Genomic DNA, 21,847 nt, shown 5'->3' with positions numbered 1-21,847 from the left:
TATAAATTTGCTCCAAATGTTGTGAATGAAAGCAATAGATTGTTGAGATAAGAGAGTAAGGTGCAGGGAGGGCACCTAGTGGGTGATCACAGACAACTAATCTAAGAAGGTGACATTTAGGCGGAGACTTAAAGGATGAGAAGGAGTCAGCCTTCGGAAACGGGGTCACGTTCACCGTAAGTCAGTTAAAAATAGCCCGCAGGCTCTCCAGCAGCAAGGTTGGACGTATGGGCAACGAGGCTCCGCCGCCAGCACTAAAGATGGCGGACAGGGGGCGGGGACGGGGAAACGGGGCGTGCCCGCGCTGTGATTGGTCAGTCAGGGGAGGCGTCACGTGGGCTGAGGAGAGCATCCGGGCTCCCGGCAGAGGCGCTGCAGAGGCTCCCGGGAGCGGGCGGCGCGCGGTTAACGCGGCAAGCGGACGGCGGCGGGCCCTCCCGGGCAGCCAGCGTGGACGGAGCGGCGCGCGTGCCGAGCATGGCGGGCTCCCTGCCTCCCTGCGTGGTGGACTGCGGCACCGGGTAAGAGCTGCGGGTGCCCACCCCGCTCCAGCGCGGCCCCGCTCTAGCCCCGGCGCCGAGCACCTGCCCGCGGCCCGCCCCCTCTCTCACCTGGAGGCGCTCCGCCCAGGGCCCGGGTCTCGGCCTACAGCTGGGCAGGTTCGGGGGGGGCCGGCCCGTCTCCGCGCCCCGCTCCTTTCCTCCACGCCCACGAGGGCCACGCGCGGAGCTCGCTCCCCTTGATGCGAAGAGGACCGAGGGGAGGAGTCGGGCCGGCTCGCCTCGCCTCCCGCCTCCTCTCTCCGCGCTCGGCCGGGGCCTCCCGGGATGCCAGGTTTCAGGCAGGCGGCTGCAGACCCCGCTGTCGTCACTTGCCTTCTGCCTGTCTGACGGTGCCCCTACCTTTTCACGTTCTTAAAAGGGGCCCTCGTTTTGGGTTCCCAAACGCATGCCGTTTCTCCTTGCTCGTGATTCTCACTTACTTGTGGAGGTTTTTATATTCATCTCCCAAGTTGACACCTTTTTTTGCAGCCTACTCTGCTCTCTTCCAGGAGCGAATGGTTTTTTCGGGCTAAGCTCTTGCTTTAGTTTGCATAGAGTTGCCTTTTCACTTAAAAAAAAAAAAAAAGACTCCATTTTGAAAAACAGAAAGTCTAAATTTGGGAAAGCCTGTTTGTGGTATAGTTTTTATTTCGCATTACTTTTGGGGTGTGATTGCTTCTTTTGATGTTGTTGGGATATGCAAAAGAGACCTTAGGAAATTTCCTGTACTTTCAGTGGCCCCCGCTTCGCTGGTTTTAGGAAGGTGCTCACCGAATCCGTCTAGCTGGTGGTCTAGAAATTCAAGCTTGCCTCCTTGCAGTGTAGGTGAAGTACCTAATAAACCTGGAAGTAAATTTAGCCTCTTAAAGATCTTTCAAGATGGGGTTTTAATCATTTTTTCCACAAAATATTCCATGGTATGTTCACCTTAGCCTTGATTCTTTTCTGTAGAGAAATGCACGTGGTTTAGTTTCCTTGACAACCTTGTAGGGGTGTTTTCTTTAATTTGCTTCAGTCCGTCTCCTACGGATCGTTCTTTCCTTTTGCTGCTGAAGCCACCGGTGGTGGTTACAGGCTGGAAAAAAACTGCCTCTTTGCTTGTACTCATTTTCCTTTTTGAAATACACATTGTACCAGAAGTTCCGGGGCTCTTTATTTTAGAAGTTGTTTTGCTATCCAAAACCCAAGCCCAAACCAGTATTGATATTAACCCCCCGCCCAGTTGTTGGCTTCCTTATTCAACCCCTCCTCCCAGGAACTGGTGTTCACCCCACACCCACCTGAGGTCTGTTTGTGTCAAGAGTGCAGGAAGTAGGTAAAAGAATTTTTCCTTCTCACATTTGCACGTGAGATTTTTTGTTTTTGTGGTTTTGGTCTTGTAAAACTATTGAAATGCAAAGCATTTCTTGGCAGAAGCAATAACACGTACCCACAGGGTTTGTCATACCTCTTCTAATAGTAAGCTGGGGACCTTACTCATCATTCTTGCTGTGAACATCTAAAATGTGGTGCTCAGTTTTGACCTTGTGAGGTAGGTGGTATCTCACTTGGAGATGTAGCTTCAGAATCTCTTTGTTTTATGGCCCAGTTATGTTATCGTCTTCAGGCCGTCGTAGGCTTTGGTGTCAGGACGTAGAAACAGTGGCCGGGAATCTTCCCAGTGGGTTTCACATGGACACGTTCTGTTGTGGAAACAACAGTGGTTAATTATAAATTTCCAGTGTCCAGTGTGTGGCCAGATGGAGCAGCGTGGAAGAGCCTACATTTATTTAAGCTTGTTAGTAGCTCTTATATTTCCCATAGAGCTAAGTGGTTTTTGGATTGACTTTTACCTCAGAATACAATAAAAAGAGGTAAAATGCAGATTAAAAATAACTAGGACCAAGGAAAAGCATGGGCCTGGAGCATCACCCTAAACTGTAGACCAGTGGTGCAGCCGACCGGCCTCACATTTGGCCTTAGTTTTCCTGTCTGACAGAATTATAAGAGGGTCATCATCAGTTATGTAATTCCTGTCTTCGGGAAGGAAGAGAAATACCTGTTTCTCAGGTGAAAAAACTTTTCCTAGTACTAAATTCTAACAGAAAAATTCACACTGAATTATACATAGAGGACCTTAATGATTGAGTAGACAGTGTACTAAATCGTATTTTTTAATTGCAAATAAGTTTCACCCTGGGAGCCTGGCCTCCTCTAATGAGCCCTGAGACCAGCTCAGTGAGCGCAGGTGAGCCGCGATAATGTGGACCACGGCTCTGCCTGCTCCGGAGATGAAGTTTCATTTACTTAAGTGAATTACTAGTGTTCAGAGAATATCCCACAAAAACTAGTGTTACTTCTCTTAACCGAACTTCTCGTATTTTTGAAGATTTTTATATTTTAAACTTACTTTGAAAAATGTCAGATCTGAAAAGCTGCAGTAAGAGTACTGAAAAGCCGGCTGTATATTCTCTATCCAGTTTACCAACTATTAACATTTGCTTTATTGTTCTCTGTATGCTATACACATTATTATTTTTCTGAACTGTTTGTAAGTCGCAGACATCGTACTGTTTTATACCAAGATACGTCAGTGTATCCTTTATGGAAACAAAGACCTTCTCTCATATAGTCACAGACCAGTGATCAAAATCAGAAAATTTAACATTTATGCAGTAGAGTTGTCTACTAAGTCTGGATCCCATGAATGGTCCCATTATGTCTCTGGACGCGCAGCTCTCTGCCCTCATCCGGCACCGTACACTGTGTTTGCCTGTCATCATGTCTTTTTAGTCTCGTTTCACTGGACCAGTTCCTTAGCCTTGTTCTGTCTTTCAGGACAGCGACATTTTTGACAGTCAGTTGTTACGGATCATGTTCCTCCATTTAGGCTCGTCTGGTGTTTCTTTCTGACAGATACAGGGTGTGTGTTTTTGTCAGGAGTACCACAGAAGTGATGTCAAAGCTTCTCAGTGCATCACGTCAGAAGGCTTTTCCCCTCCAGCTTTATTGAGATGTACTTGACACACAACATTGCATAAGTTTAAGGTTACATCGTGTTGATTTGGTACATTTATATATTGCGAAATGATTATCACATTATGATACTAACACCTCCATCCCGTCACGTAATTACCTTTTTTTTGTGTGTGTGTGTGGAGAATATTTAAGATCCACTTGTCCTGGCAACTTTCAAGTATAAAACAGTATTATGGACTACAATCACTGTGTTGCCCACTAGCTCCCCAGAACTTACTCATCCCGTCAGAAGGCTGAAGACAGTTGATGACGTTCATTTGGATTATTTGGATACGGTGGTGTCCACTAGATTTCTTCATTGTACGGTTACTGTTTTCCCCTTTGTAATTAATGTCATTTGTGGAGAGATTATGCGATTGTGCAAATGCCCTGCTCTTCCTTAAACTTTCAGCCATTAGTTTTAGTATCCATTGGTGGTGATTCTTCTTCTAATGGATTATCACAGTGATGGTTGCAATACTGTGGTTTTTTTTTTTAAACTTCAGTATTTTGTACATTTATTAGTTAACATTTTACTATAAGGATGCACTTTTCTGTGGCTCCCGTTTATTTATTTATCGTCTGTATGGGTTATTATCTTGTTCAAAGAGTTATTTATGTCATTCTTACTGTATTCAATGGATTATTATTTCTTATTGCCATAATTTGTTTTGATGCTTAAATTGGCCAGCAGAAGCCCATTCAGGCTGTTTCTGGAGTTTTTTAGACACGTCCCCGTCATTTTTTGAGCATTTTGTTATTATCAAAAGACTGCAACATAGCCAGTGCAGTGCATTTGTCTTTTTGCATTTTTTGCTGGAGCATCTCTGAGATAGGTTTCTAGAAGTGGGATTTCTGGGTCAAAGGGTAAGTGCATGTGTAATTTTGCTAGACAGTGTCAGATCCCACTCAGTAGTGTGTGTCTTCACCAGCAACGTGTGAGAGTGCCTACGGCTTCTTACAGACTCACCAGCAGAGTAATTGCCAAAGTAAAATTTTTTTTACCTATCTAGAAGGTAGGAAATGATATCTTATTGTAGTTTTAATTTGAATTTCTTATATTATTATGTGGGAAGATGAGCATCTTTTCGTATGGTTAAGAGGCATTTGCGTTTCTGTTTTCTGTCTCTTCGTTTCTCTAGCCAGTTTTTCTGTGGGGTTTTAAGTCTTTTGCTTCTTTATTTTTAGAAGCTCTTTATGGATTGGGGTGTGGTGAGGGTCCCACAGACCACCCGCAGGTTCATTGATTTGCTAGGAACAAGCACAGGATGATAGTGAAAAGGTAAAAGCAAGAACAGCCAAGGGAAAAGGCACATGGGGCAGAGTCTGGAGGAAACCAGGAGCAAGCATCCGGAGTCCTTTCTCAGTGCCCATAGTTTTTATTGGGGGCTGGTCATGGCACCTCCTGCCTAGCACAGACCAGAATTCCAGAGTCCCAGAAGGAAGGCAGGTGTTCAGCATAAACTGTATTTGTGTTAATTTTATAATGTACTTTACAAAATGCTCTTATTGTTTGTATGAATTTTTCCCTTGATCTTTAGGGTTTTCCAGATACAGAATTTTGTCATTGGCAAATAGAGATTGCTTTCCCTTTTCCTTTCTGTTTTTAGGAGCTCTGATTGCCTTTTCTTTTCTTTATTTTGACGTACTGCAGTGGCCATTGCCTCCAAATAATGTTAAATAGGAGTGGAGTTAGTGGGCATTATCCTTTTGTTCCTTACTTTAGTGGAATAGTTTCTGGTGTTTCCAAAATAAGTAAGATGCTGGCTTTTGGGCTGCTGTGTGTATGTACATACTTACACACGTATACAAATATATGTTAAGAAAGTTATACAAATATGTTAAGAAAGTATTTGTCAACTGCTATATTTTGGAATGTTATAACATGAATGAGTGTTGCATGTTGTATGATTTCTTTATAATAAATGGAACATGTGGTTTTCTTCCTTAGCCAGTTAATATGGTGGATTTCCTAATATTGAACCACTCTTCCATTCTGTAATAATCCCCACTTGATCGTGCTGCATTATTTTTTGATGTGTAGGTAGATTCTGTTAATATTTTATTTAGATTTTCATGTCAGTATTAGTATGAATTATAGTTTAGTTTTCTGGTGCATTCTTTGTCAGATTTCGGGATCGGTGTTACACTCTCTTCATAAAACAAATTAAGAAGTTTTCTTTCTTTTTCTGTGCTCTGGAATAGTTTAAGTAATTTTGGGATTATCCGAGTTTTAAAGTCCTGGTAGAATTCCCCAGTGAAACTGTCTGAGCTTAGTGCTTTCTTGAGAGGAGAGTCCTGCTGCCCTTTACATTTCTTCTAAGGCTGGTTAGACTTTCTACCTCGAGTGGAATCAATTTTGGTATGTTGTATTTGTCTAAAGAAGAATTCTATTTCATCTAGATTTTTCAAATTTATGTATGTACTAGTCTCATGATTTTAAAAAATCTTTGTTTTTATGGCTATTTTTCCCTCTGTTGCTCAAATTTATTTTGTTTTCATCCTTTTTTCTTCATGACTTACCTAATGATGTGCCTATTTTGTGGATCTTTTTTTTTTTAAAGATAAGCTTTGGGGTTTATTTATTAGTTCTGTTATTTTTCTTTTTCTTCTTTTTTTTTTTTTTTTGTGGTACACAGGCCTCTCACTGTTGTGGCCTTTCCCGTTGCGGAGCACAGGCTCCGGACGCGCAGGCTCAGCGGCCATGGCTCACGGGCCCAGCCACTCCGCGGCATGTGGATCTTCCTGGACCAGGGCACGAACCCATGTCCCCTGCATTGGCAGGCAGACTCTCAACCACTGCGCCACCAGGGAAGCTCTATTTTTCTGTTTTTTGATTTATTTCTACTTTTTTTTCTTTCTTCTGCCTTCCTTTTCTTTTGTTGTTTTTGAGTTGGGTATTAAATTCATTTTAATTTTCCCTTTATATTGAAAAAGTATTTAATTTTGGCTGTTATGTCTTTAACTACATGTATTCCTTACCTACAGGGATTTGGGTATAGTTTCTCATTATCGTTTTCAAGACATTTCTGTATTTTTCTTTTGAATTTCCCTCTTAACTCAATATTTCTATACTAGTATGTTTTAAAAATTTCAGGTAAAAGGGCCTTTTTGTTTTTAATTCTAGTTTTATTACATTATGGTCAGAGTGCTGTTTATATTCTATTCTTTAGACTTCACTGTGTCTAAGATATGGTCAATTCTGTGAATGTTCTGTATGTACTTGGAAAGAGGAATATTCCCTATTGGTATGATAGGAGTTCAGTGTATATCTGTATGAGCTATCTTATTAATGATGTTATTTAGGTCTTCCAGTTTTTTTGTCCACTTACTCTTTAACTGAGAATGGTGTGTTAAGTGATCCTATCACTAGTGTGTTTCTTGTTTATTTCTTCTTGCTTTGTGAAAGTTAACTGCTGCCTTATTGAGTGCCTGCGTGTGTAGATATGACTTACTGATTTTGAACTTCACCGGGGTGATATAGGTGGGTTGTTTGTTGGGAAATCTCCTGGTCTTATGGCCTTTGGCTCTTTCCTCTTGAGCTGGTCATTTTCCCCAGAGGATATACTTCTGATCATCTGCTTGGAGGGTGGGGTCTGGGTGCTTGTGTTGTGTGTGAGAGCTGAGTTGGGAGCAGAGAAGGGCGTGGGAGAGGGCCTCTGAGCCGTCAACGTTTTTCTGCATTCAGTCAGGTAACCCCTTTCTTTTCAGAATGGTTCCCGGACTCGCCCAGGCCAGGTGGCTTGGGAGTCCAAAGGCCCTTGGCTTTACACTCTCTAGAGTCTGCTTGTGGGAATGCGGGGGTCAGGGAAGGGTGGTCACCCCGAGGTGTGGGGCGGGAGGGAGCAGTATCACCTCAGCTTCGTGTTTTGGGCCCTTCAGTCCTGGTTCCACAGGTGCCTGTGCAGCCACCCATTCTGGGGCTTTTCAGGATCCGGGGTGTGTTGGGCTGGTTCTCAGCTTTGCCCACTGCTGGATTTTATATACCTCCAAAGCCACTTACTACTGGTCCTCTGCTATCCAGGGCCAGAATTTTGCTGTTACCTCCTCTTCTTTTCTCCCTATTGTTGTGGTTTATATATCTTAAAAAAATCATTTTGCTTTGGTTTTAGTGGGGCTTCGGGACAGAGTGAAATTAGATCATGCTTAGTCCACCGTTTTACCTTGGAAGTCAGAGTTCACTTGATAATGCGCCAAACCCCCAAAGAGGCCACACGTCATGATCTTATATTTACTAGCCATAGGGCAAAGAATGCTGCTGTAGAAGAAGAAATGGACAGGTATATAGGGTAATGTAAAATTTACAGATCAAATAGAGAAAGAGAAAAGAAAGGATATTGGATTTAGATAAAATAATTAATAAATTTGAACTTACATGTTTAACTTTGTCCTATAAACAAAGACTACCCTTTTCTGTATGACAGACAATCCAAGAAACGTTTGAAGAACTTGATCATATGTTAATATACAGTGTACAGTGTGGGGAGCGTATATTATTTAGAACTCTATCATTAGGATGCGGGAGCAATTTTAGTTTTATCAAAATCATATTCTGGGGCTTCCCTGGTGGCGCAGTGGCTGAGAGTCCGCCTGCCGATGCAGGGGACACGGGTTCGTGCCCCGGTCCGGGAAGATCCCACATGCCGCGTGGCGGCTAGGCCCGTGAGCCATGGCTGCTGAGCCTGCGCGTCCGGAGCCTGTGCTCCGCAACGGGAGAGGCCACAACAGTGAGAGGCCCGCGTACTGCAAAAAAAAAAAAAAAATCATATTCTGAGTCAGTGTAGTCACTTTTTTAAAAACTGAAAACATCTTAGGAGGGGGTAGAGCTATTCTGGTTGAAGTTGGGCGTTTGAGACTGGACCTCATAAGAGGTCTCAATCAAAAAAACCTCCCTGCAGGATACAGTTTCAAAAACACTGTTTTAAAATGTGACATTTCCACTTTCAAACATAAATTAATCGAGCTTACATTGTCACCTTCTGCTCTAGACACATGGTTGTAGGCGGGATATATATAAGTATGTTGAGTTGACGGTAGTCAGATTAATCCTCCTCACTGCAGGCAGGCAGTTACTGCTGTGGGCAGAGGGGCCTTTAACAAGAGGAGCGAAAGAAGTTTTGCACAAGGACCTTTTAAAATGTTTGGGGCAAATAAGGATATACTTTATTTACAGAAAGAGACATTGGAGGTTACATGAGAATAGGATGGAAGGCGAAATGGGGTAGATGGGTGTCGGAGTGAGAGTGAGACTTTTTATAGGTACCTTTTTAGAGTGTTTGGAAGTTTGAACTATGAGAACGTATTTGGTTAACAGGCAGAGTTGTAACTCTTGGTCTTGCTTTATGCAGCTATTGATCTGTTTCCGTATCTTCTGTCTGTCCTGATTTCCGTATGAGAAAAGGTCTCAGGTCAGGGGATGTGTGGAAGGTAGCACTGAGTTTGAGAATATGGCTGGCAGTCTGTAAGCTTAGTTTATGTATTTTTGAGAAAGATGCTTGCCCCCACCGTGCTGGCTGTCCTTTGGGAAGATGGTGTTCAAATAAACAAACAAAAAATCAAAGCCTTTTAATATAAAAGTTGTTGATCTTAATTCCTTATGTACACATGTTTGGGAAAATCTGATTGATGTGTCTCTTCATGTATCAGGTATATCAGATGTACACAGAACTGGAAGAGAAATGATACAGAATTTTAGTAAAGGGAGAGACTTTCAAGGTAGAAACTGCAAAGGAAATTATTCAGGAAAATAACTGGCAGATTTGATCACCTAAATTGTTGAAACAATTATATATATATATATACACATACATATATATATTTTTTGTGTGTGGTACGCGGGCCTCTCACTGTTGTGGCCTCTCCCATTGCGGAGCACAGGCTCCGGACGCGCAGGCTCAGCGGCCATGGCTCACGGGCCTAGCTGCCCCGCGGCATGTGGGATCTTCTCGGACCGGGGCATGAACCCGTGTCCCCTGCATCGGCAGGCGGACTCTCAACCACTACGCCACCAGGGAAGCCCCTAAACAATTATATTTCAGAAAATGTATAACTGAAGGTAAACAACAAACTCAGAAAAATTAGTAATATATATGAGCAAGCATTAATATCCTCAGTATGTAAGAGTTTACACAAATTGATAAGATCCAAAAGTCTAGTAGAAAAATTATCAAGGACAATTCATGGAAGAAATACAGATCATGACTACACATCAGATAACATTCAGTAGTAAAATAAAATTATTGACTGTGAGATCCTTTTACTTTTTGAATTAGGAGGTATTTTCCAGAAATGGTAATGTTTAACATTGAAGTAGGGATTGTTATTACTCACCTTGTACCAATGATGCAACTAAAATAGGAGGGATTAAAGTCACAGAGCTAGTGCTGTGCTTTGAACCCAGCACTGTGGGCCCCATTAACTCCCTCACAATATGAAAATATACTGTTTTGCAACTATTTTTACTATGAACTTCCCTTTGGGAACTGCTTTTGCTGCATCCCATAGCTTGTGTAATATTGTGTTTTTACTGGCATTTTTCTCAAGGTATCTTTTAATTTCCTCTTTGGTTTCATTGTTGACCCATTGGTTTTTTAGCAAAACTGTTTTCAAATTATATCTATATATGGCCAGTAACATAAGTCTGCTTCATTTTTGTTGGCTGTGTTGCATTTTATTGAATGATTGCAATATAGCTTATCCTCTGTTTATGGCATTTGAGTGTTTACAGTTTTTTCGTTGTTTTGCTGTTATAATGCTGTAGAGAACATTTTTTGTGCATATCTTTTCATACATGTAAAAGTGCTTCTGTGGGGTAAATACCTAGAAATGTGCTATTTGGACAGTAGGGTGTATGCATTTAAAACTATTTGGATAATATGGTATATGCATTTATAATGTTGATAGGTAATGTGAAACTGCTCTTTGTAATGACACTTCAGCCTTTTAATAACACCCATGTATAATTTACTACCACCTTCTTCAGTATTGGCCCAGGTTTTGAATGCTTTTGCATTAAATTTATAGGTGAATTTAGTGATATGTGATGTTTCTTTTAAAACTCTTGACTCCTCCTGTATGAATAAGGTGTGTTTCTGTTTGTCTCCTTGTATATGGAGAGTTCTTCACATCATATGGTTTATTCTCAAGGGTAATATTTTTCTGTGTTGTTGGCATTGTGAATGGGATCTTTTCATCCAGTGTATAGTCTCACTTGTTACTGGTAGGAAAATTGCTGATTTTTGTCTCTTCATTGAGTAACTGGCCATCTTGCTGAATTCCCTATTGCTTTTAGTTTTTCACTTAATTTCCTTTGATATTCCAGGTCTGTAATTATGATTTACAAATAAATTTTGCCTCCTCTCTCCCAGTACTATTCCTTTTATTTAGTTCTTTGTGATTTGTATTATCTGGTTCTTCCAAAACAATGTTAAATGAGAGTTATGGTGGTGGGTCTCCTTGGCTTCATTCTGTCTTCAGTAGGAATGCTTCTAGTTTTTCACTGTCTTTTGGTTTGAGAGATTCCACCCCCCCCCCACCCCCTGCCCATTATGTCTTCCTAAGGATTAACTATTTCTGTTTTGAGCCTTTTTTTTTTTCCACTACTAGATTGTTTGCATCACACCCTAATTACATAAATAGTTTGCATTGAAAAGCATTTCCTACATTTTTTTCCCATAGAATACTTAAACAGACAGTATTCTAAATAAGACAGACTCTGTACATCTGAGTCCTTTCTTCTGAGCCTCTAGCCAGTATTAAACTTCAACATTACAGGTACATTTTATCTGGTAGGTGTAGATGGTTTTGTTAGAACGTGAGCGTGAGGATGGGGAGCTTCCCGTTTTAGGGGAGCTCCCGTTTTAGGGGAGCTTCCCTAAAACGCTAATTTTAGCGTTACCTAAAAATTCACAGGTGATCGCATGTGGTACAGTTTAGTCAGTGATTCCTGGGCTGGTTGATCGTCAGAACCATGGCAGGGGAGGGGCAGGGGATGTTTAAAATACGGATGCCCAGGCTCCTTCTCTGTGATTCTGGGACAGGCCCTGGGAATGTGTATTTTCAGAAGCTTCCCAGGTGATCTGATCAGTCAGGCTTGGTACATTCTTTCTAGATGCCTACCCAGATGATCTTAAACTCACCTGCCAGATAATGTGGGCCATGCTACCATGAAAAACTCAATCTGAAATCATGTTTCTAACAGGTGACCATTTTAAAAAAAGTATAATTCACATCATTTATTGTACGGCTTTCATTTATTTATTTTTACATTACATTTTTCTTTTTTTAAAATTGAAGTATAGTTGATTTACAATGTTGTGTTAGTTTCTGGTGTATGGCAAAGTGATTCAGTTATACATGTATATATTCTTTTTCATTATAGATTATTACAAGATATTGAATATAGTTCTCTGTGCTATACAGTAGGACCTTGTTATTTATCTGTTTTATATATAGTAGTTCGTATTTGCTAATCCCAAGCTCCTAATTTTTGCCTCCCCGCTCTTTCTTTCCCCTTTGGTCATCATAAGTTTGTTTTCTGCGTTTGTGAGTCTAACAGGTGAACATTTGGGGGAACATTTTGAAGACAAGGGCCGTGTTTCCCCTCCTCTCCCTCTCTCAGTGTCCTCATATATGCCTGCTACATAATTTCTAGCTAGTAAACTGGTTGGAATGTTTCTTTGTTTGCATAAATGGTGTCTTGAACACTTTACCTGTTTAAGAGTTGTGTTTTACTTGTTGATTTCTTTTTGGTTGTGTTCTTTGTATAGTTGCACCATTGTAAGATCATCTCTAATGAGGTGTGCCAATCTAGCACTGGGTTGTCCTCCTAGGAGAGAATTTTAGGAGGGACACTTGTTAATTATATTTACAGTGTTCTGTTTAATAGGGTCTTGTTGAAGTTGTATATGAAACTGTATTGATGAAGATTTTGTTAAAATTTAAATGTCTCTTAAAAAATATTGTTACATGTTCCTTACGTTGTGATTATTCAAAGTGAGAAAACCTCAAGTGTATTTGATGCTATATAAAAAATAGCACAGGAAGATTCAAAGACATTAAATTACCATAAAGTGATCTGAGTAATTTGTGCTTTTGCCAGTGGTTTTAATTGTTTCAGTTTTGCTAGCAAAGGAAGGGAAGACCTCATAGTTAGTTGTTAGTACCTACAAATATTAATATAGTTTAATGTTAGTTTGCCTCAGTCATGAAGATCATTGTTTGCCGAATGTTACTGCTGCAAGGTACTCATGTGATTCTGTGACAGAAAGCCTCCCTCCTGTGAAGGCTGTGCTGTCTCAGAACATGGTGACTTCAGAATCTGAACACTCTAGCAACTGATGCCAAGTGGCATGTGGTAGTGGCATCATCAGTATGTAGTTGAATTTTAGAGCTGTGGGCCTGAAAAGGGCCCCATGCATTTCTGCAGCCTGACCTTTTGCTGCTGTGGGCCATTGTTTATGATTTCAGGGCACAGAACTTGGGATGGAGTTGAGCCATGGTTGTCGAAGGACATGTAGTACTTTTAGTTTCACTGCTGGTGCAGTTTATCTCCATCACTTCACAAATTAGTTTGTGGTGTTTAGAGTGGGCACGGCAGAAAGACTGAGTAATATGATTCGGGACACAGAACGTCCTTTTTTTAAAAAAAATTTTCAGAGACTTCCCTGGTGGCGCAGTGGTTAAGAATCTGCCTGCCAGTGCACGGGGTATGGGTTCGATCCCTGGTCTGGCAAGATCCCACATGCTGCGGAGCAACTAAGCCCGTGCTCCACAACTACTGAGCCTGCACTCTAGAGCCTGCGAGCCACAACTACTGAGCCCATGTGCCACAACTACTGAAGCCCATGCGCCTAGAGCCCGTGCTCCGCGACAAGAGAAGCCACCACAATGAGAAGTCTGTGTACCGCAGCGAAGAGTAGCCCCCGCTTGCTGCAACTAGAGAAAGCCTGCGTGAAGCAACGAAGACCCAACTCAGCCAAAAGTAAATAAATAAATAAATAAATAAATAAAAAAATTTCCCCCAAAATTTAAATTAGGAAATATTTCAAAGATAACAGAAAAATAATAGTAAAAAATAACTGAAACATATAGCTAGCACTGTTGTAGTGCTCGTTCTATTTATCTTTTTAATATATTAACTCACTAATCCTAGGGGGTAGGTTGTATTATGATCCTCCTTTTAACAGATGGAGAAACTGAGATACAGATAGTTACGCATTTGGCAAATAACAGAGCTGGGATTTGAACTTTGGCAGTCTGGTGCCAAAGTGCATGGTCACAACCAATACAATACACTCTGTTGCCTTTCAGAAATACTAGAAGTAATATAACGGACATGAATGATACTTAGCGCCTAATTTTAATAAAGGTTAGCATTTTTCTATACTGTTGACCCTTGAACAACAGTGGGGCTAGGGGCACTGACCCCCCCGCCCCACAGTTGAAAATTCGTGTATAACGTTTGACTCTCTCAAAACAACGACTAATAGCCTACTGTTGACCTTACTGACAACATAAACAGTCGGTTAACACATATTTTGTTTTATGTATTATATGCTATATTCTTAAAGTAAGTTAGAGAAAAGAAAATCATAAGAGAAAATACATTTATGGCACTGTACTGTATTTATTGGTACCATAAGTTTACATCATCTGTTTACAAGATGAATCATCTGTCAGTACCTACATCAGTATTATACAAAACACTGTAGATGTTATATGTGTTACTAACACTAGACATCAAAAATGAAAAGAAAATGTGAAAAAGGAATTCATATTTATTTACAATGCATTTCAAGCATTAATAACGGAGAGGCAGCAGTATGATGGAAACCTGGTGTAATTGATACATCTGCTTCTCGGTAGCCCACCTATACACTGATGGATGAATTGTTATAGAATTTTTATGGTAAACAGTATTACAGTCATATTCATAATACAGTTTTGGAAACATTGTTGCATTTTAAACACCACTACTTACCTGTGATGATAGACTGATCTGCAGGTTCTCCAAGTACTGGAGACAGAGAGAGAGAGAGAGAGAGGGAGGCATACTATAATGTAACTCTATGAAAGCAAAGTAAGAAAATGAACACGTTAATTTTATTAATTTTATTTTATTTTTTCATTTTGTTTTTTTATTGAAGTATATAGTTGATTCATTTATTAATTTTATATTATATATCACCTAACCTTGTGCCTGTGTAAGGATAGGCTATCCAGTTCAGTGTAAGTCTTGCACACGATCTTGTACACATATATTTTTGTATATTTGTTGGAAAACAATCCACACATAAGTGGGCCTGTGCAGTTCAAACGTGTGTTGTTCAGAGGGTCAGTGGTATTAATACTTGGTTCAGGTATTTTTTTTTTTTTTTGAAATAACCCTGTTAGACAAAACCAAGTGTGAGAGGTTGTATTAGACAATTGTCTTTGATCTTTTCTTGTCCCATCAAATTGTTTTTCTGACTGTCAGCATCCCTCCCTTTCAAACACTGGTTCCTTCCCCAGCAGTTTGCCAGTGATTGTCTTTTCTTACACCTGGTAAGAACTCTTTCAGCAGATACTTATAGAGTGTCTGCCACAGCCAGGACTGTGCCAGGGTGGAGATAAAATCAAGAAGAAGGACCCTGGGGCTTCCCTGGTGGCGCAGTGGTTGAGAGCCCGCCTGCCGATGCAGGGGACACGGGTTCGTGCCCCGGTCCGGGAAGATCCCACATGCCGCGGAGCGGCTGGGCCTGTGAGCCATGGCTGCTGAGCCTGCGCGTCCGGAGCCTGTGCTCCGCAACGGGAGAGGCCACAACAGTGAGAGGCCCGCGTACCGCAAAGAAAAAAAAAAAAAAAGAAGGCCCCTGTTCTGGTCATCCTGCAATTTATAATCTAACAGTGTGGGAGGGTGGGCTTCTTTAAGTACGAGGTGGGTGGTGTGGCTGGTGAGCGAAGTGGCCCCTGTTAAAAGCACAGACTTAGGTGCAGTGCAGCGATTCTAGTGATTTCTGGCCTGCTTGTTAGCTTCTCTGGACTTCTTTAGCCTTGGGTCAGTCATTCACTTCGTTTATATTTGTTATTTGGAATTTACTTCCAGAAAAATGGTTCAGTTGAAGATGATCCGGAATTCTTAAAGTTCAGTATATATTGCCTCCCCTGGGCTCTGGGTTGGCTTCGACTCTGCTTTTGGGTCTGGCGAGCACTGGAGTCGAGGACTTGTGGGTCCACTTGGTTTGTGTGCTTCGGTGGAACTTGGGAGTGCCCTCAGATGGGTCTTGCCTTTTATAAACTCCTTGTTGGGCCTGACGGGTCTCAGGGCCTGGCCTTGCCCAAACTCTTGTGACACCAAGACCTTAGTTCCTTGGAGACTGAGCAGTAAGGCATGACTTAAGTGGCCCCGACTTTCTTTTTTTGTCTCCCTAAACCTTATTTATTTAATGTGTGTTCAAAAATAGTAAAATTAACATACGGTTAAAATACATTTAAAAATCATAAAATTAATTTATTAGAACTTGGAATGTATTAATTACATCAAAAAATTTAGTATCAAGCATCTTGAAATAATTTGTAAAATAGCATGAATTAATAAAGTTGCTTTCAGCACTGCTAGGAAGTGTTTTTATTCCTCGGGAGCATTACTGCAGAATGATGGCTCCTTGTCTCCACCTGACCGCTTGGTACAGAGGGCCTGCTGAGAAGGGGGGTACTCAGGAGTCTTTCCAGGGTCACATTTCCAGCAGATGGTTCCGGGGGGTGGTCCCCACCCCACTTTTTTTTTTTTTTTAATTTAGGAGATAAGCAAATGCTTTTGGAACAGATGGTAGTATTTTGGCATTCATTTTAGTTAAGACTTTTGGAATCCATCATAAAGAGTATCTTGACAGAAGATGGGCTCGTTCTGAAATGAGATGATAGAGAGCTCCTTCTGTCGGATACTCTCAGTACCTGGCAGTAGCTCTTCTAGACATGTGCCATGACACTATAAGAAAATTATGGAATTCCCTAACCCCCCCAAAAGTTTATGAAGTTTGGGAAGTAAGTACATTTTTTTGAGAGGCAGCTCTGGAATTAGAGCCTGCATATTTAGATTTGGGTTCTTTTTCTGTTCACTAGCTGTTTGGCTCTGGGCAGCTTAATGAACTTCTCAGTGCCTCAGTTTTCTCATCTGCAAAACAGGGATAATATTTACTTCCTTTGTAGGATTTTTGTAAAGATTAAAAGAATATAAAAGCAGCTTAAAATTATTAGGGATACACAAATGTAATTCATGTGTTAATATATGAATTTTTCCAGTAGAAGCAGGCATAATATTTTGTTTTTGTAACTGCTCGCTTATCTGAAATTAGCATTTGATTCTTAGTCATCACGAGGTTGTTTTTTTTTTTTTCTTTAATTTCACGGGTGTATTTTCAGTCTTGATATTTTAGGACTTGGAGAGCTTATAATAAAAGACATTAATGGGATATAGAGGAGAGTATTATTATCTAAACATGTGTTGATGACTTTGTGCTTTTAGGTATACCAAGCTTGGCTACGCAGGCAACACTGAGCCACAGTTCATTATTCCTTCATGTAAGTAAAGCTCCACCCTCGGTTTATAAAGGATTGTGTTTCTTATAATTGTTCTAAACATTCTAATTCTGTTTTTCACGGTATATGAATTTACTTGCCGTCTTCTTTTAGATGATTGTTCTGGTTACTGGGGAGTTATTTATGTTGCCATCTGGCTGCTGAGTATTGCTATCGGCCGTAGCTGTCACCTAAACCCTCCCCACTTTCTAGTCCTTTGATTCTCTTCTGATACAGTCCTTTGTCACAGTCATTGGAGTTTCATCTTGGGTGGTTGGCAGAGGCCTTCATTCAGTCATACATGTCTCAGCTACTTAAAAGACGTATATGTGGTTCCTTAAGGTTAATTTGTAATTTTAAGTAAGTACAGTTTTATTAACTTAGCACTTTGGTGGACTATCTATTGTATTACACTATTCACTTTATTGAAAGATATATATTTTTTTTTTGAAAGGAGAGGCCTGTTTTATTATGTTCTGAAGTGTTCTGTTTTTGTTTAAATGTTAGTCAGTATAGCATAATAAGGGAAGAAATGTCCACATTTTGGCCAGAGTGCATCCTGCCCACTCTTTATTCACAGGAGACCCCAAGGTCAGGTTGGTTGTCCACAGGGTAGAATTCTTCTCTGAAACTGTTTAACTTCCGGGTTATTTTTTGGAGACCGTTTACCAAAGAGGCAGGTATGTCAGTCAAGAGTGGAGTGAAGTTCTGCCTCCTAAATGTAGCCCTTGTAAGATAAGTCACGATCTTAGAAACTGTAAGCTGTCGTGGGCGCAGGGACTTCTGAGCAACAGGCTGTTTGACCCTGGTAGAGCGTGAGCAGCCTCGCAGAGCGACGGGGTAGAAGCCGAGTTCTTAGTATTTGTTCAAGGGAGACCAAAGCCTTTCTGGTGGATACAGGTATTCAGATTGCTAGAAAGTGCGCCCTCATTCCTTGAGAACATTTAACTCACCTCATTCCAGGTCCTTGCTTGCTGGATAACTGATCATGAACTTGATTTTCTAGGTCTAAATACTTGGTTACTATGATGGGGTGTCCTTGACAATAGGCACGCTTGGTCTGCTGGTCCTCATTTTAAATTCATGGTTTGTTGTATTAGTCTGGTAGGGCTGCCATAACAAAATACCGTAGACTGGATGTCTTAACCAGCAGACATTAATTTTATCACAGAATAGAAGCTTGAAGTCCAAGATCAAGGTGCCGTCAGGGTTGGTTTCTGGTGAGGCCTCTCTCCTTGGCTTGTGGATGGTGCCTTCTCACTGTGTCCTCACATGGCCTTTTCTTGTGTGTGTGCATGGCTGAGAGAGAGACCTCTGGTATCTCTTCCTCTTCTTATAAGGACCCCAGTCCTGTGGAACTGAGGCTCTACCCTTATGACCTCATTTAACCCGAGAGGTCCCATCTCCAAATACAGTCACATTGCGGGTTAGGGCTTCAACATAGGAATTTTGAGGGGACACAGTTCAGTCCATAACAGTTGGCATTCTGTAGGATAGATCAGTCTTCTGTGGATTTTATATTGTGAATGCCAGAGAACTGGATCATTCCATGCTGAATTGGTAAATTGGAATTGGACTTTATGATTTTTCAAAGCAGATTAGTTTTAACCTTGTGAAGTGCAGCAGCTCTAAGAGGATTACCTTGCACCTCTTGCTTTAATACAGTTGTCGGCAGCATTCAGTTGGCTGCACCACTTCACCTGTCATCATTAACAGAGAGGGGATTGAAGTCAGCTATTAGCAGGATCCCATTCACTGTCAGCAGGCGTGGCAGCTCTCACATTGGTGCTGAGAACAGCAGTGGTGGAAGCTAGAAAGAAAAAGGTCAAGGAGGCAGGAGTAAAGGAAGAGTTATACCCTTGGCTGAATTTGTTGCAAGAGTTAGAGAAGCCGTGGGGGACAGAAGGGAGCGCGTTGGGACAGGTGGGCAGAGGACCTCGGGTACCTTGGGCAGCAGGCCTGCTGCGCTCTCAGTCCTGGCAACTGAACCCTGTTTGTTGTTACAGAGGCTCTGTTCACAAGGTGAAGTTCAAGATGCAAAGTGGCTTCCAAAGAGAGAAGGGAGCTTGTCTGTGCGTGTGTGGCTGTGTGGAGAGTGCCAGGACAGGGCCTTTCTGGTTCTGGTGGGCACAGAGGGGAGGCACCCCCCAGGCAGACGGTGGTGGGAGAGCAGGCTGGGAACGTGGAGAAGTGCCAGCACTTGTATCTTAAGGAATTGTCATTTTATTTTGCAAATGGGGAACCTTCACATTGTTTCCCAGGCTCCCTCAGGGGCCTTGTCCCAGGCTAGAGAGTCGCCGGGCCCTGTCCTGGTCCACCAGGGCAGCCTTGCCTGTATCTTATTTATTTGAGCTTCTGTGCAGAATTTGCTTGATTGTTTGAAGAAAGGTTTTCTCTACCTATTTTTTTTTTCCTTTAAGTTGTTGGAGAAAGTTGAGAGTCATTGAAAAGTTTCAGGCAGACGAGTGTATGTGTGGTGATCACATCCATAGAAAGAGGATGTGGGAGGGGTCAGGAGAAAGAAATTTTAGACAGTTGATGTTTGAAGAGTTCAGGTGTAAACGTCCTGTAGGCAACTGGGTAAAAGGTTTGATGCTCTGGGGAAAGGTCTAGACAGGAGACAGGGATTGAGCCGAGAGATGCTTTTGTTTCTGAATGTCTTTTAAATCTTTATTTTGGAAAACAAAAGAAAGAAAGAAAGAAAGATAATATAACAAAGACCCATTTACCTACCATCCAGAATGAACAAATGTTAACACAGTTGCATCTTGTAAGTACGTAATACAGGCATACATCCGTGTGAGTGCCAGCCCCCTTTCCTCTCCTCCAGTCCTTCCCCGCTCTCCCTTCTTTGCTGGACATTAGCTGTATTCAGTCCACGCTTCATCCTTTTGTTACAGATGCAGGATACAATGACAGTATGTAGTATTTTGTGAATTTAAACATTTCAAAAATGATAATTATACTATAAATAACTTTCTGCATTTTTTTTTTAAATCCTCAATATTTTGTTTTTAAGATGTATCAGTGTTGCTATATACAGATCTGGATCAAAAATCTAATACATGAATCTACATTTGGGCATTTTCCAGTTTTTTCTCTGTTGTACAAAATGATACAGTAAGTATCTTCTTAGCCACATGTGCTAGTTTCCCAAGAGAAAACATGAGAAATGGGGTTGTTTCATCACTCAGGTATGCACCTCTTCAGCCTTGTCAGATATTGCCAAACGGCTTTTCCAAGCGCCTGGACTGATTTAAATGCCCATCAGTAGTGGATGGGAGTTTCTGATTCTGCACATCCTTGACGACAGTTGATCTTATTTGACTTAAATTTTTGCCAGTCTAATGAATGTAAAATGATGTCTTATTTTATAAGTCTGCATTTCTCTGATTACTAGGAAGGTTGAGCACCTTTCATTGTCTGTGTATTTGCCCATTTTTCTGTTGCATTTTTTGGTCTTTTTTATGGAGTTACAGAAACTCTGTGTATACTTTGAATACTAATGTCTTGTAAATATCCTCTTCTATTTTATTTATTTATAATTAATTAATTTATTTTTGGCAGTGTTGGGTCTTCGTTGCTGTGCGTGGGCTTTCTCTAGTTGCGGCGAGCGGGGGCTACTCTTCGTTGCAGTGCACGGGCTTCTCATTGCAGTGGCTTCTCTTGTTGCGGAGCACAGGCTCTAGGTGTGCAGGCTTCAGTAGTTGTGGCAGTGGGCTCGGTAGTTGTGTCTCTGGGCTGTAGAACGCTGGCTCAGTAGTTGTGACGCACGGGCTTAGCTGCTCCGCGGCATGTGGGATCTTCCCGGACCAGGGCTCAAACCTGTGTCCCCTGCATTGGCAGGGGCATTCTTAACAACTGCGCCACCAGGGAAGTCCCTCTTCTCCTATTTTAAGATGTCTTTAAAATTATTTTTTAATCCCAGAAGTTTAAAAGTTTCATGTAGTTCAGTTTTTCAGTCTTACTTTTTTTATAATTTGTTTCTATTAAAAAAATGCATTTATAGTCTAAGGTCATAAAGACTGTCTGTATTTTCTTCTAAGAAAAAAAGTTTTTTTTTTATGGTGTGGGAGAGAGAGTTAATTTAATTGTTTTCCAAATGGAAGGCCAGTTGCCCCAGCACCACTTATTGGAGGGTGCCTCTTCAATCATATTGAGGCACTGTATATGGTTGGGAATATTTATGGTGTTTTTCTGTTGCAAATTCATACTGTATTAAATACTGTTACTTAGGCATGTCTCTTTATATCCGGTAGGTCTGGTTCTTTCTCCTTTTTCTTTCTCAGAGTAGCTTTGGCTATTCTTAGGCCCTTACTCGTTATCATAAATTTTAGAATCAGTTTAAGGTCAGTGAAAAATTATGATGGGATTTTGATTAAAGACACATTGAATTTGTAGATTAATTTGGGAAAAACTTGATATCTTGGGGCTTCCATGATGGTCCAGTGGGTAAGACTCCACACTCCCAATGCAGGGTGCCTGAGTTCGATCCCTGGTCAGGGAACTAGATCCCGCATGCATGCTGCAACTAAAGATCCTGCATGCTGCAACGAAGATCCCGCATGCTGCAACGAAGACACGGCGCAGCCTAAATAAATAAATATTAAAAAAATTTGATATCTTTATGAATTGAATTTTTCTATCCAGGAATATGGTATATATGTTTTATTGTTTATTCATGTTTCTTATGTTTTTCAGTATTCTTTAAAAAGCTCATACATACCTTTTGCCATATTTATTTTTAGGTA

General features: G+C 41.2%; 1 protein-coding gene across 13 annotated transcripts in view; it reads left to right on the top strand.

Moving 5' to 3' along the window:
• The first annotated feature begins 347 nt into the window (after positions 1-347).
• The window catches only part of ACTR3B (actin related protein 3B), an 80,203-nt gene continuing 58,703 nt past the window's right edge, over positions 348-21,847 (top strand). For 10 of the 13 annotated variants that reach the window (XR_004351383.1, XR_004351384.1, XR_004351382.1 and 7 more), the window contains exons 1-2: positions 354-521; positions 17,044-17,099. Coding sequence is in view for 7 of the 13 variants with exons in the window: in XM_032642686.1 (XP_032498577.1) it covers positions 478-521; positions 17,044-17,099 (100 nt within the window). In the remaining 6 variants the exon portion in view is untranslated. Of the gene's footprint in view, positions 522-17,043; positions 17,100-21,847 lie in introns of all 13 variants that reach the window. The other 3 variants (XM_032642691.1, XM_032642689.1, XM_032642690.1) reach the window with 2 other exon arrangements.

This window comes from Phocoena sinus, chromosome 9, assembly GCF_008692025.1.
Source record: "Phocoena sinus isolate mPhoSin1 chromosome 9, mPhoSin1.pri, whole genome shotgun sequence".
In the NCBI taxonomy this organism is placed as follows: domain Eukaryota; kingdom Metazoa; phylum Chordata; class Mammalia; order Artiodactyla; family Phocoenidae; genus Phocoena; species Phocoena sinus.
Note: the sequence above shows the minus strand (reverse complement) of the source record. Positions and strands in the feature narration are given on the sequence as shown.